The following is a 14,494-nucleotide window of genomic DNA, read 5'->3' as shown; positions in this document are numbered from 1 at the left end:
AAGTTTTGATACTCATCGCCCTATAATTGCGGAACTGGAAGTCGGATCTGGATCAAATTGCACAGTATCTTTTAAGACAATGAGAGCTTCAATTTGAGTTATGATTTGTGAAAATCGGTTTAATCGTTGTTGAGACATCATTTTTGGAGCTTTTCTTCACTATTACCGGTGCTTTCGGAAGCGGAAACCGGGGAGTAGTAGTATCAAAGTAAACTTTTGTATCCACTAACTAACAAGATCTGCCAACTAGATGAATTTACCAGTAAGTTTCATAAAAATTTGCACCTCGTTTCGCCATCACTTGTGAAAAAAAAAACTTATGAAAATATAAAATTTTCACTTTTCGCGCTGTAATACCGGAACCGGAAGTCGGATCTGACTCAGATTTTCAGGGACTATTTAAAGGATTTCAAGACTTCTTATTTGCATCTTAGTTTGTAAAAATCGGTTGAGAAATTTCTCATAGATTTGCACATATTACCTAGTAATTCCAGAACCGAAAGTCGGATAAAGATAAAATGCAATAGCAAGCTATGGGGCCATAAAACCATTCGTTTGAATCTAAGATTGTAAAAATCTTTGGTGCATATCATCGGAAGTCGGATCGGGGTAAAATCCAATAGCAGGACATGCGATACTTTTTTTGTTAGTTTTAGGCGTTACGAAGTGTTGCATGCATTACTTTTTATGAGTTATAAACGTTACGAAACGTTACAAGCATTACACGTTTGTAAGCTACAAGCGTTACGATGCGTTACATACGTTACTTTTTGGTAAGTTTGAGGCGTTACGAAGCGTTGCCTTTTATAAATTACAGGTGTTACGAAGAGTTACTTTTTGTGAGTTACAGGCGTTACGAATCGTGACATGTGTTACTCTGTATAAGTTTTTTGCGTTACGAAGAGTAACATGCACTAATTTTTTTGTGAGTTGTAGGCATTACGTGCGTTACTCGTTTGTATGTTACATGCGTTATGAAGTGTTAAATGCGTTCCTTTTTGTAAGTTAGAGCCGTCACGAAGCATTACATTCGTTCCTTTAAATAAGTTTCAGGCGCTACGAAGCATTACATGCGTTACTCTTTTGTATGTTATAGACATTACAAACTTTTTTTGTAAGTTTTTGGTGTTACAAAACGTTACATGTTACATTATGGCTAGAAAGACGAACGCAAGCGCACTTCTAGTACATGTTTGGCTGAATCCATTATTATAAGCCAGAAAACAGAATGATTACCCGACAATAGACTAAATTCAGCACGAGTATTTTGAGGCGGCATAAGTGCCCCGAAGGGCATCTCAGTGGGACGGAAAGATCACAATGTCGGTTTTCTGGGATCGGCGTAGTATACTTTTGGAGAACAACCTCAAATCAGAAAAAGCCAGTATTGGCGTGCATTAATGAAGGCGATTGTAGACCGAAATCGCTGTGAAATGGGCTTACACGAAGCACATGAGTATCGCTACCATGGCTAAAATCAACGGTTTAGGTTTCAATTACTTGGACATCACCCTCGTTCCCTTGATTTGGCTTCCTCGTACTATATTACCTGTGCTGAAACGTAATTTTCTCTCTGAGAAATTTATGTGAGTTTCGTTTTGGAACTTCAGATCTTTACTTCCGGAATCTAAATCCGAACATTTGTACGACCATCTACTAATGTGACCTACAAAATTTACAAGATGTTTTCCGTTCTTCGGTGCTCGGTTGTGCTACTCTATGCAGGGAATTGTCGTCATTTTAAGTAGGAATCTAAATGATCTAAGAATATATGGCATCATCAAAAGTCTTGTGGATTGTTGTGCTATATAAATATTATGAAGGTCTTAGACATGTGATACAGAAATAACATGACAGTAAACGTAAAGAGTTAAGTTTAAAAAACTATGCCTATAAGTAATATAATGACAAATTTTATTTGGATACCTAAGTAAATTTGGTAGAGATTTGAATTACTCTAGCTTTTGCAACCTTTTCGTTTTCAATCATGTGTGTTTGCAATTGAGTTGTATGGAATTTTTACTTGTTTGATTCCCACACCCCATTCATAAACCTATGCTTCCCAAACCTACTCGAAGTAAGCCGCTCTCCACTGTCGTCTCAACATTCACTGGGCCCAGACTGTTTACAATGTAATGCTCAAAGCATAGTAGGCCGTACACAATATGCTGTGTAGCGTTGTTTTTTTTGCGTCCCACCAAACTTGCATAACAACTTCCTATCCATTATAAAGCGATGACATTAGTTGTTGCAGTCAGACACGGGGCGGACAAGGCGCAGTGACGAAATAATTATTGTACGATTTCTGCCAGGCCGACCAGCGACCTCCGTCCGGTAGAGTTTCCTCGATTGGTCTGGTCGAACCTGACGAACAAATCAGGATGGCTACGCTGATGTGCTCGCTTTCCGGCTGTTTGTGTATATCAAGACAAAACGGAATCCATTTATTTTACTCTGATCCGGTAGCGAAAAAATGTTGTAACCATAATAGACGTCAAATTATCACGAAGAGAGCTTAACCGCCACCGGCGAAGCAGTAGGAAGGACTTTCACCGAAGGCATCCTCCGGCGGCAAGAGCTAAGTAGCGCGTACAATCAAGTTTTTTTCTTTTAGTCGCAAAGATCATCATCAATATTGCAAAGTCTGACGGCAAGTTCGAGTGTTTTGAAGCGATTGCTCGAACGAAACAAATCGAATGCTGCTGAATGATGGTGAGGAATGCGTGAGACTGTGGCGTACAACGTCAAGGTACGGCTGTCCAATTACGGAGTAAGCTCGTCTATACGAGGACGACTTCTCGTAGTAGGCCTCTCTGTGTGTGCTTTGAAAACATTTCTTTTGCGTGTGCAATCATGGAGACGGAGGAGAACCGCAATTACTAATGGTGATGACTTTCCATGGTCAATGTAATAAGGTATGATTATGCAAAGGAAAAAAATACTGAAGAAAGAGTTCAGTGGTGGCCGGTTCGAAGACGGTGAAGCAAGTTCAGGATAAGGAGATTATCGACGTTACATGGGCAGCAATGTCACCGGGGGGGTGTGTTGTAATCGATGAGATGACTCAACCATACGCCGCGAAGAACAAGGTTAAAACGGTTTCTTATGAGGCTGACATTGCGATTAGTTGACATGTTTTTCTTCATTAATGTAATGATTTTAGATACTATCTAGTGACATTAGAAAAAAAAATGAACTATTCTTAAATAGTATGACTGTTATAAGGACTAGTGATGATATTTGGTCGATTCTTTGTAGTTACTGTGGCGCCTCTAGTTATTACAGTAGGAAACTTTTGACAGCATTTTCATGCGGAGACTTATTTATCTTATTGAGGTTGACTAAATTGAATTAAAGTGGCATCACTGACTGTTCCTTAGTCGACTGAGTGAAAAGTAAAATTTCTAAATGACAAATGCGAATCTCTATGAGCTTAGTTTCAGCATAAACACACCGGTAGACAAGAGAGAAACTTGAGAGCAGCTTTCTGAGAAGCCTATTAAAATTCTTTTTTGACTTTTAAACCAACTAGATTGTAGTGACTTTCAGTACCCGTGCCCTGCGTATTTGAAAAAATTTTGCATTCGCACTGTTGATTTATAACAAAGTTTTCAACGGCTTCTAACGATTTTACACCTAAACCGCCATTTATGAAGTATTCGATTCTCGTACATCTTTGTACGAACCAATCCCCAAATAACGTAGTCTGTTTTACAAAGTAAATTGTCAATAACAAAAACTTTGTTCACGAACCTACTTTGTAATCATGTTTTGAAACAGACCGGAGAGCAATGTTTCAACTCGATTTAAAATCCAAGATGGCGCCTTCCAAGTTGTCAATATTCCTCGAGACCCCTCACAGGATGTACACACTTAAATTTTTTAGCTGAGTCTCGGCAAAAAAATGCCGAGATTCGCACAGCCGAGTAATCAGCAATCATCTCGGCAAAAATAAAATAACTGAGCGTCTCGGCACCCTCAAATTTGACAAACGTCAAATATTGCCGAAATCGCCAGCATAAGATTTACTGTTTGCTCAGTGAAACGTTCGCTGAATATTCGGCAATCCAATAAAACGAAAAAATGAAAAAAACAAATTACCAAATCATCAGTAATTAAAAATTTAGTCAATTAATTTTGTTTGTAATTTCTAAACATTATAAACACACCATTCAGGATCAAAAATTCATTTTATTAACACTTAAAGGAGGCTTATAAATTTGTTGCCAGTAGTGCTTAAAGCCTCTACCTTAAAACATGTAGCATAATAAAAAGCGGCGTTTCCGGATGCGGCCACCTTGAGTCGAGCTGGAAATATGAAAATAAAAATAAATATACAAAAATTTTCAATATTTAATGATGCATATACGGTATTGTTCAAAAAATAAACTTACTTTGATCTATTGAATTTGTCCTCCGTTTTGTCTCGAGGACTCTTTGAGCCGTGTTGGGTGTTTTTCCCTTATAATGTGATCTGATAAAGTCGCTTTTTATAAAGCGAAACATGTCACTATATTTATTCAATATTTTTACTTGCAAGTGGTGCCACGTTTCTTCGAAGATTATTCATTTTTTCACTCGAGAATTTCATCAGAAAATAATCGCGCAATGCGAAGCGAAAATGTAACGCAGCAATAAATGACAGCTGTCGTGCTGAATCTCGGCAACAGCTAGCGCATATTCCGAAATCTCGGCAAACGTCTCTGCTGATGTCGGCATATCTGTTGTTTACTGATAAATTCAGCAAGCAATTATGCCAAATTTCGGCAAAGTGAAGCATTTTACCGAAATATCAGTGAATGCATTTAACGAAGTTCAGAAACATGCGTATTGATTACTGAGCAATCAGCAAATTTAGGTGTTGCTGATCAGTTTCGGCATTTTATTATGCCGAGCTCAAGAAATGGTTTTAAGTGTGTACATTTTTGGAACAGTTTTGATGAGTAAATGCCGGAAAACGCACCCCTATATAAAAAATAAAAATATGTTCCACATCAAAATCATGGTACCGGCAATAGATTTTTATCCGTGTATCTACAAGTACACACTTAAATTTTTTAGCTGAGTCTCGGCAAAAAAATGCCGAGATTCGCACAGCTGAGGAATCAGTAATCATCTCGGCAAAAATTAAAATTACTGAACTTCTCGGCACCCTCAAATTTGACAAACGTCAAATATTGCCGAAATCGTCAGCAGAAGATTTACTGATTGTTCAGTTAAACTTTCACTGAGTATTCAGTAACGCAATGAAAAAAAGGAAAAAATAAATTACTGAATCATCAGTAATTGAAAAGTTAACCGATTAATTTAATTCGTGATTTGTCAACATTATAAACAGGCCGTTTGGGATCAAAAATTTATTTTATTTACACTTAAAGGAGACTTACAAATTTTTGGCCGGTAGTGCTAAAAGGCCTCTACCTGAAAACAAGTGGCATAAAATATTTTTAAAAAAATTGTCGGAAGGCTCGCATTCAATACCGAATACTGTATAAGCAATGCAAAGATCATTGAATGTTGACAGTATTCCCGGTCCCGCGGGAATTACTTACATCTTTCCAAATTAGAGAGCAGTCTCCTTCGCCAAATTCCTCAGACATCACTACTAATAGCGACGCTTCCGGATGCGGCCACTTTGAGTCGAGCTGGAAATATGAAAATCAAAATAGGTTTTTATATATTGAGTTAACTTCCAAAAATTCCATGATAACTTCACAATAGAAATAAGCAATAGAAGTTGCTTTCTATATAAAAAAGAATGTGTTGCAATCGTACTTACTGAATAGATCGTAGATTCTTACGTCTTTCTTACTAACAGTTTCTAAAATATCCATTTTTTCACTAGAAAATTTCACCAGAAAATAACCGCGCAATGCGAAGCGAAAATGTAACGCGGCAAGAAATGACAGCTGGCGTGCTGAATTTCGGCAAAAGCTAGCGCATATTCCGAAATCTCGGCAAACGTTACGTAACTGCTGATGTCGGCATATCTGTTGTTTACTGATAAATTCAGCAAGCAATTATGCCAAATTTCGGAAAAATGAAGCATTTTACCGAAGTATCAGTGAATGCATTTAACGAAGTTCAAAAAAATGCTTATTGATTACTGAGTAATCAGCAAAGTTAGGTGTTGCCGATCAGTTTCGACATTTTATTATGCCGAGCTCAAGAAATGGTTTTAAGTGTGTACATATGAAACAAAATTGCAAAGTGTATGCACGTTGGTTGCGTATAACCACGTGTCTCACTCGGTGTATTACATTTCGCTCCATGCTCTCTCGCAAATGTGCAAAATGACTCTCGATGGGTCGGGTGGCCAAGAAAGTTTTGATATTTTCGGTTACAAGTTTGACTACATCATATACAATCCAATAAAGCTACCGCTTGTTTGGCAGCCTTGCTGAGCCGATTTTATTTCTCTCTCATGCTTCGTTACGTTACCAGGGAACTAGAATGGCACCGACATAGAAATCGACTTACCTTCAATAAAATAATATTCACTTCATGTTTATCGTGACTACACTTATGTTTTTATGCACTAATCGCATCCAAACTAAATTATCTAGACACTGTCAGGACAGATTTTTGATCCATACTTTTGAGGGCGAGATATTCAATGAATAAGTTGAAAGACGGAGTTTTCAGCTATGCAATTCTGCCTTCAGAAAAAAGACTTTCCCGACCGCTAAAGTCAATGAATCATTCTGAAATTTTCACAGAATAATCTGAATTAATTTTTGAAGATATTGTCAGTTGGGTTTTTGTCGTGAATACGACTTACTTTACTATGGGGTGCCTTTTCAAAATTAGCCATATGGAAGAATGGGCAGAACTTAATCGTGAATATCTCGACTTGTATTAATGGTAGCAACATAATTCTTTCACCATTTCATCAAAAATATGATCAGGAATTTAGGATAATATTTTGAGCAGTGTGAGATAACCACAAACAACTCAAAAATTAGATTTTCTCAAAATTTCAAAATAATGCGGAAAACTCTTTACTTTCGCTTGGGTTTTTCGCGCAAGGACGACGATTTTGAGGTAGTCAGGCACATATCTTCAACTGAATGCGTATAAAAGGGGAACCGTGGTGAAAATCGATCATTTCTTTTCGTGCGTTCGATGGAAGCAGACGTCGTGGAAGTTAAACCATCAACCAGCAGCGACGGAGAGAGCGCCTTCTGCGTGGTTAAAACCTCAAACGCTCAGGTAGCAACTTTCATTCGCTTGCTGGCCTTAAAGGCGAGCAGACTGCCATCGCGAAAGTTAAACCATCAACTAGCAGCGACGGAGAGAGCACCTTCTGCGTGGTTAAAACCTCAAACGCTCAGGTCGCAACTCTCATTCGCTTGCTGGCCTTCAAGGCGAGAAGACTGCCATCGCGGAAGCAGCGACGGAGAGAGCACCTGCCATCATTTGGTTTTCGGTAGTCGTAACGAGAAGTTCAATTTTCAGATTTTAGTTCCGCAATATAGGTTCAGATTTCAGAGCCTGCGTGCTGAAACTGGATTCTGGAACTGTATTCCGGAACTAATTTGAGTTTCGAAATTGCAATTCTAGAATTGAAACTGGATTCTGAGTCTGTTATTGGTTCTAAATTTAGTTCTTGAACTCAGGATCCAGTTCTTTATTCCAGACTTCTCCTATTCGGTTCTTTTTAGAACCATAATAATACTCCTAAAGAATTATGCGGAAATTTACTTCACTGTACTTTATAAAACCCATTCTGGTAGTCATGGCGAAAAATCGTCTTCAAGTTTGAGAGCTTAGTTCTGGAATATGGGTTTAGAATTCAGAGTCTGCGTGCTGAACTTACTCAAATCGTAACTCTTCATCACGAACGCTTTCATAAAAATTTCTTTTCAGAGCCACCATTTTTTTATTATAAAGAACTATACTGCTTATTTCATAATATTTAATTGCGTTTCAGAATGTTTAATGTAACTAATCTGTAATTTAGTCTAGGCGCATCGTTTAAATTTCTAGTAATGAAAGAGGGGAAAGTTGCACAATTCAAACAATCGATGAACTACCTATTCGAATTCGGAAGCATAAATAAAGCGTATCATATTCGTATTCACGACATCCAGTTATGTCTCTGACATTACACACCCATACTTTTTTTTTATATTCGTCACCGTTTCTGAGAAAATCAGATTTGAAGCGTGAAAATAGCCGCCCTCTAAAACACCCTAAAAACCCCTGGCCTTAGCCCTTAATTGAGTATCAGCACCAAATGAACAGCAGAAATGCTTCCTGTAATTTTTCAGTAGCTATATAAATTGTGTTCAATGCTGTTATGTCAAGTTATAGAAAAGTCCTGTAGGAAAATGTAAACAATATACCGGTTTTTTTCATAAACATTAGAAAGAGTTTCAACGTGGACAGGCTCTTCAATAATTCATAATGGATCAGGGTCATTTCACCGAATGCCATTTCGCCGAATCCTGAAATCGTCTTAAAATCGTAATTAGAATTGATTTAAAATAAAGACAAATGAAAGATGATAGCGTTAACGCCCAATTTGTTGACCTACAATTGTACTTGTTGAAGAAAAATTGATTCTTGTACTCTTCAATAAAGATTGATTCATGAACCTCCGAACGGAGTTTCCAAGGAAACTTGTTGACTATTAGCTACTAAGCATCAAAGCAACTGTATAGGTGTATCTACCAGGCAAATGTATGTGGTGTTTTCCATTTATTAAGTGAAAATGAAAAAAAATATCTAATGCGGCTACGCCACATCGTTTTGGATCATATGCTGTCCAACCTCGCTACCGCTCGTTCGGATTTAACTAAAGCAAAGAAACCTAGCTTTGATTAGACCGGGCAAACGAGGCGGTTACAGATTTATATGCAAGAGGCCGCCGCTTCCGACCCGCGGGTCGGCGGCCGACTCAGCTAGCGTCGCGTCGGTGGCTTTGAACCGCCGAGCCATCTTGGCTTCGGTTATGTGGCTGTGTCACATCGGTTATATAAGAGACATAACATACAGGAGACATGACCCTTTCGGCGAAATGACCCGCTCCCGTCAAAATCATACATTTTTGTTGGAAAAAACATTTTAATCCACCTAGTGGTGTAATGATGCCTTTCTCATACTACTTATATTTTTGAAAACATAACTAGAAGATTCTGTCACTATTTTATTTCAAACTTGAATAAAATCAAAAATGTTCTTTGGATTTACTTTTCCCCTAAATTGGTAAACAGTTATGTCAAGTTAATATAGATTCAAATGTGGTAACCTTGCAAGATATACAAAATTGAACAAAGCACGCTGTGTGCTAGGCGATGGCGTTTTCTTCTTCCGTACCAGCACGTACCGATGCGTACCGGGTTGACATCATTTTGTATGACAGTTTGAATGTTTTGATATTCATCGAAATCAATCAATCCCTACAATCTCGAAACCGCAAGTAGGATCTGGATGAAATTGCACAGTATCTTTTAAGACACTGAGAGCTTCAATTTAAGTCATGCTTTGTGAAAATCGGTTCAGCCGTTGCTGAGAAATCGAAGTGAGCTCCGTTTTTGGAGCTTTTCTACACCATTATCGGTGCGTTTAGGAGCCGAAACCGAAGACTAGTAGTCCCAAAGTGGATTTATACATCCACTAACTAACAAGTCCTGCCTGCTAGATGAATTTACCAGTACGTTTTATAAAAATGTGCTTCTCGTTTCGCCATCACTTTTTAAAAAATACTCATGAAATTTAAAAAAAATTACACTTATTGCTTTGTAGTACCGGGACCTAAAGTCGGATCTGGATCTACTTTTCGGGACATTTTAAAGAATTTCAAGACCTTTTGTTTGTATTTTAGTTTGTACAAATCGGTAAAGAAATTTTCGAGAAAAATGAGTGCGCAAATGGGTAATGCGTAATGTAATTCCGGAACCGGAAGTCAGATAAAGATGAAATTCAATAGCATGCTATAGGATTATAAGTCCGTTTGTTTGAATCTGAGTTTGTGAAAATCAGTTCAGTCATCTCTGAGAAATAAGTTAGTGGCAATTTTTTCCTTATTTTTGCTGCATATCACTTTGTAGTTCCGGAACCGGAAGTCAGATCGGAATAAAATTCAAAGCAGTCCATAAGACCTTTCATCAGAATCTAGGCTTGTAAAAATCGATTCAGCTATTTCTGAGAACACACACTCGTGTGATTTCGACGAACTGAATCGAATGGTATATGACACTCGGCCCTCCGGGCCTCTGTTCAGAAGTTTTCACAGTGATTGACGTCTAACTCTGTCAATGCCTACTAAAAATCTAGAAATTTTCTATTTTTGCTTCGTCGCTCTAAAGAACGGTTTGAAAATTTAAACACACTTCACCCTGTAATTCCGGAACCGGATGTCGGATGAAACTCAATAACTGTTAACAAAACCATAAGACTCGATTTGGCCATCTCTGTGTAAATGAAGTAAGTTTGGTTTTCGTGTTTTGACCTCTATGCATCCGAAGCCAGGAACTGGGAACAATATAAGAATTGTATGGTTAGTTCTATAAGTAGTGTATCGAAAATAAGCTATCCCCAAAATTTTCTTTCAAATTATGATAAAAACGATATTTTATTCAAACTAAAAATTGATCCTTTATTGTACGAGGTTAAACTTGAGCATAATGAAAACTGGATGAAATTTAAGTTATTCCTTCCCGAATTTTCGAACTTTTGATCGAACGCTCTTCATCAAGTTCCGGACAAGTGTAGCATTTTTTGGACGCTTGAGCCCAAATTTTTTTGAACTCCTGCATGTTCCCAGCAGCCTTATCAGTCTTCTTGAAGACCCTCTTTACGATTGCCCAGTAACGTTCGATGGGTCGAAGCTGCGGGCAATTTGGTGGATTGATATTTTTCTCAACGAGGTTCTCAAAGTGGTTTTGACATAGTGAGCCGACGCTAAATCCGGCCAAAACAGTGGAGGTGTACTACGCTTCTTATATAAAGGTAGCAATCTCTTCTGGAAACACTCAGTTCGATAGATTTCTGCATTTATAGTTCCGGTAGTGTAAAAAATGGTTGACTTCAAACCACAGGAACATATTGCTTGCCATACCAGTACCTTTCGACCGAGTTTCTCCACTTGAATCGACCTGTCCGCATCGCTCACATCCTCCCCAACGACGACAGTAAAGTATTGTGGACCTGGAAGGGTTTTTGAGTCCTCCTTTACGTAAGGCTCATCGTCCATCAAAACGCATGCATCCGGACACTGCAAAAGACGCGAATACAATTTCTGGGCCCTTGTTGCTGCTCGCTTCTTTTGTTCTACACTTTGTTTCGAGATTTTCAGCTTCTTGTAGGTCTTCAGGTGATTTCGCCTCTTGATACGCTGGATTATTCCGACCCTCGTTCCTGCTTTTTAGCCCAAATCACGTATTAACATTAATTTGTTCTTCATGATTAGAGATACCACTTTCTGGTCCAGTTTCGGGTTTGGAAGAACCGGGTTTTCTGCCTCTTCCTGGTAACTCATTCAAAGAATAGTGTTCCCCAAACTCATTAATGATGGTTTTAACACTGGCATGATGAATTCCAAACCGCTTCGCCAATTTTCGCATAGTCATACCCTTTTTACTTAGCCATGTGTCCAGAACCTTAATTTCCACTTCCTTTTCAATACGCGACATTTTGAAAACGCAGAATTTCAACCGTAAAAACAAGTAAACAAACGAAAGCTGACAGCCAAAAGCACAGCATGTTGTGATCTGAGCAGCATACAAACCGTCACAAATACATCCGTACAACACAAATGTATGTGGATAGCTTATTTTCGATACACTCCGAAATCTTTTTACGAAGCAGGTTCGTAAAAAAAGTTTACATTATTTGGGATTTGGTCCGTAAAAAGATGTGACGTAAGAAAAATTTTCGTAAACCGGAGGTTTAGGTGTACTAATATTGTAATTATTTTCAAAAAATTATCGATAAACCGGAATTCGCCATCTTGAATTTGGATCGGCTTCAAATATTAAATTTTCGGTAAAAATATCCATATAATTAGGTTTTATAAAACTAATCTCAAATAACCAAAATTATTCTGCGAAGTATGCAACTGCTTCGCAAGGTATCTGAACACATATAGGAAAACCATTAGTTAAAGTGAGATATGTCATCTCTGTTCAATACATTGATTTATACGATAGGATGAAAATAAGTGCAATCGCATCGAACTTTTGCGTCACTATAACAGAAAGATTGCACGCTTTTCTCTCTATTTTATCAGTGGAGGAGTGGAAAAAAACACGGCACAAAAATTTGACGTCTAACTCTCGCGTCGCCTACTGAGAATCTGAAATTTTTCTATTGTCGGTTCGTCGCTCTAAAAGACCGTTTGAAAATTTAAACACACTTCACTTTGTAATTCCGAAACCGTGAAAGTAAAAAGAGTTTGGTTTTCATGTTTTGATCACCATTTCCGAAATCATGTTTTTTGGTCATCAATATAAGAGTTGTATGGTTTGTTCTATATAAGCTTTAAGAATCGCTTTTGGGTCAGTTTGCTTTCCATTCTTCCGGGCATAAAATAGTCTCAAAATTGTTTCTCCAATTCGCAAACATGCACAATCTTTGTCAAATCATCCTACTTGCTCACTACATCCAATGCCCAAAAACCATCACATAGTATTGCCATGAAACCATGCTTAGCTCATCGAAAAACACCGTTACCGCTTTATGTCTAACGTAAAATTTTCTCTTTCCTATTTACAGCGAAATTTCACCAGGCGCTAATGACGGCTGCCAATTCAACAATTGACCGGTGAAGACAAACCGCGATGCTGTCGATCAAACCGAACCGAGATGTGATGAGGCACAGTTCGAAGCGATGACCGAAAGTACCGGATAGCCATTGCCAATTGCCGTATCTCTTCATGAAAAAACCTACAGCATTCCAGTAGTATACTCTAGTATTAGTAGTAATAGCGGCGATACAACCTCAGATCAAAACTGTCAAAACTTGAAATCTCAACGCATCTCTCAGTCACGAATTTTATGCTCATGCTCGGATCATCATCAACTTTCATTGATTAGTTCTTCAATCATGCAACGGCAGCAACGCTATGCCCATCAAACGGTGGCCCTTCTTCAGCTGCGGTTTGGCAGCCGATATTCCAGGCACTCTGTGGCCACGTTTCTGATGATGCTCAACCTACTCCTAGCGGTCGAAGGCGGTCTAATTGTCAAAAGGCAAATCCCGGTGGAAACAACCACCGTTGCCGGGCTGGAGGAAATCTCCACGGCCGCTCCCGTCATCGCTCGGGAGATTGAGTTTCAGCCGGAAAATAAATCCCAACCGCAGCAGATAGAATTTGGTTTTAATAATAGTGACGATGAAGGTGAGTTGGTGTTTTTCTTTTCTAGGTTTTTAAAGGAAGTTTATCAATATTTTTCACTCCAAAATTCTTTAGAATCGCCGGAAAAAGCGGTTATTGATGAACTACAACCGATTGATTCAGTGTTAAGTGATCACAAGCAGCCAATCTCTGCAGAGTCGCAGTCGGAGTCGGTTACTTCGTCGGGAATTGGTTCCACGCGTTCCGATGCTCCAACTACCGTTGTAGCACCAACCAGTGACAGTGCTTCCTCAATAGTCTCTAAAACCGCCGAAGGACGCTCCGGTAGATTGATTCAACAACCAGATCCCACGGATGTAGCGGTGGCCAATACAACCAGTGCCCTTTCCGTTGGTCGTTCTAACGTTCGTATTACCAAAGAAACTTTTGCCCGCGTAGTATCCGTAGAACCGGAGGAGATTGAACGGGCCGAAACAACGGAAGAAACGTTAACAACCATCGCAAGCGTTGCCGAGGAATCGATTGCCGCTGTAGTGAACCATACAAAGGTAGATTCCGGTTCCGGAGATGGACCGGAATCGGAACAAGCACTGAAACCGGTTTCAGAACCAAAACCTTCTGACGACGAAGACGAAGAGTCTGTCCCGCGGTTCGATTTGAATAGGTAAGTTAGAATCTGTTTTGACACTTCGTCTTCACAGTTTTTGTTTTGTTATTGTTTTTTTACGTTTTATGAGTCTCCGTTCTCCAATAAATTACAATTCCATACGGGATTCCTTCAATTTACACAATTTTTAAAAAGGTTGGAAAAGAAGGGGTAGAAAAAGTTTTCAAGAACTTCAAGACTTTCGAGAATTAAAATTTACCGAAGGAAATGAAGTTAAAAATACACTTCTCTTGTTTTTATGTTAATTATTTTGTTTTACACTCAAACTTGAAATCCTCATTTATAATTAATTTGATTACTGTTAAACTGCGAAGAAGTTACAGCTGAACTAATTTCTCAGGCATTTTTTCAGCTTCGTTAATAGTCAATTTTATTAGACAGATAAAAAGCAATAAATTTACTTATAGGAATCTTCCTATAAAAGTAGACATTTTCGAAATATTTATATTTAATTATGAACCACGCCGTTATTAGTTATTAGTTTATTATCAGTATGTAATGAGGAAAACGGATTAGAAGAAGA

At 38.4% G+C, this 14,494-nt stretch overlaps 1 protein-coding gene across 4 annotated transcripts in view; it reads left to right on the top strand.

The window, feature by feature from the left end:
* The window catches only part of LOC131432592 (mucin-5AC), a 133,398-nt gene that overhangs the window by 94,631 nt on the left and 24,273 nt on the right, over positions 1–14,494 (top strand). For 3 of the 4 annotated variants that reach the window (XM_058598952.1, XM_058598948.1, XM_058598949.1), the window contains 2 exons: positions 12,721–13,346; positions 13,419–13,968. In XM_058598952.1, coding sequence (XP_058454935.1) covers positions 13,052–13,346; positions 13,419–13,968 — 845 coding nt within the window. In that variant the 5' untranslated portion in view covers positions 12,721–13,051. Of the gene's footprint in view, positions 1–2,297; positions 2,590–12,720; positions 13,347–13,418; positions 13,969–14,494 lie in introns of those variants that run through there. The other variant, XM_058598950.1, reaches the window with a different exon arrangement.

Source organism: Malaya genurostris, chromosome 2 (genome assembly GCF_030247185.1).
Source record: "Malaya genurostris strain Urasoe2022 chromosome 2, Malgen_1.1, whole genome shotgun sequence".
Lineage (NCBI taxonomy): Eukaryota > Metazoa > Arthropoda > Insecta > Diptera > Culicidae > Malaya > Malaya genurostris.
Note: the sequence above shows the minus strand (reverse complement) of the source record. Positions and strands in the feature narration are given on the sequence as shown.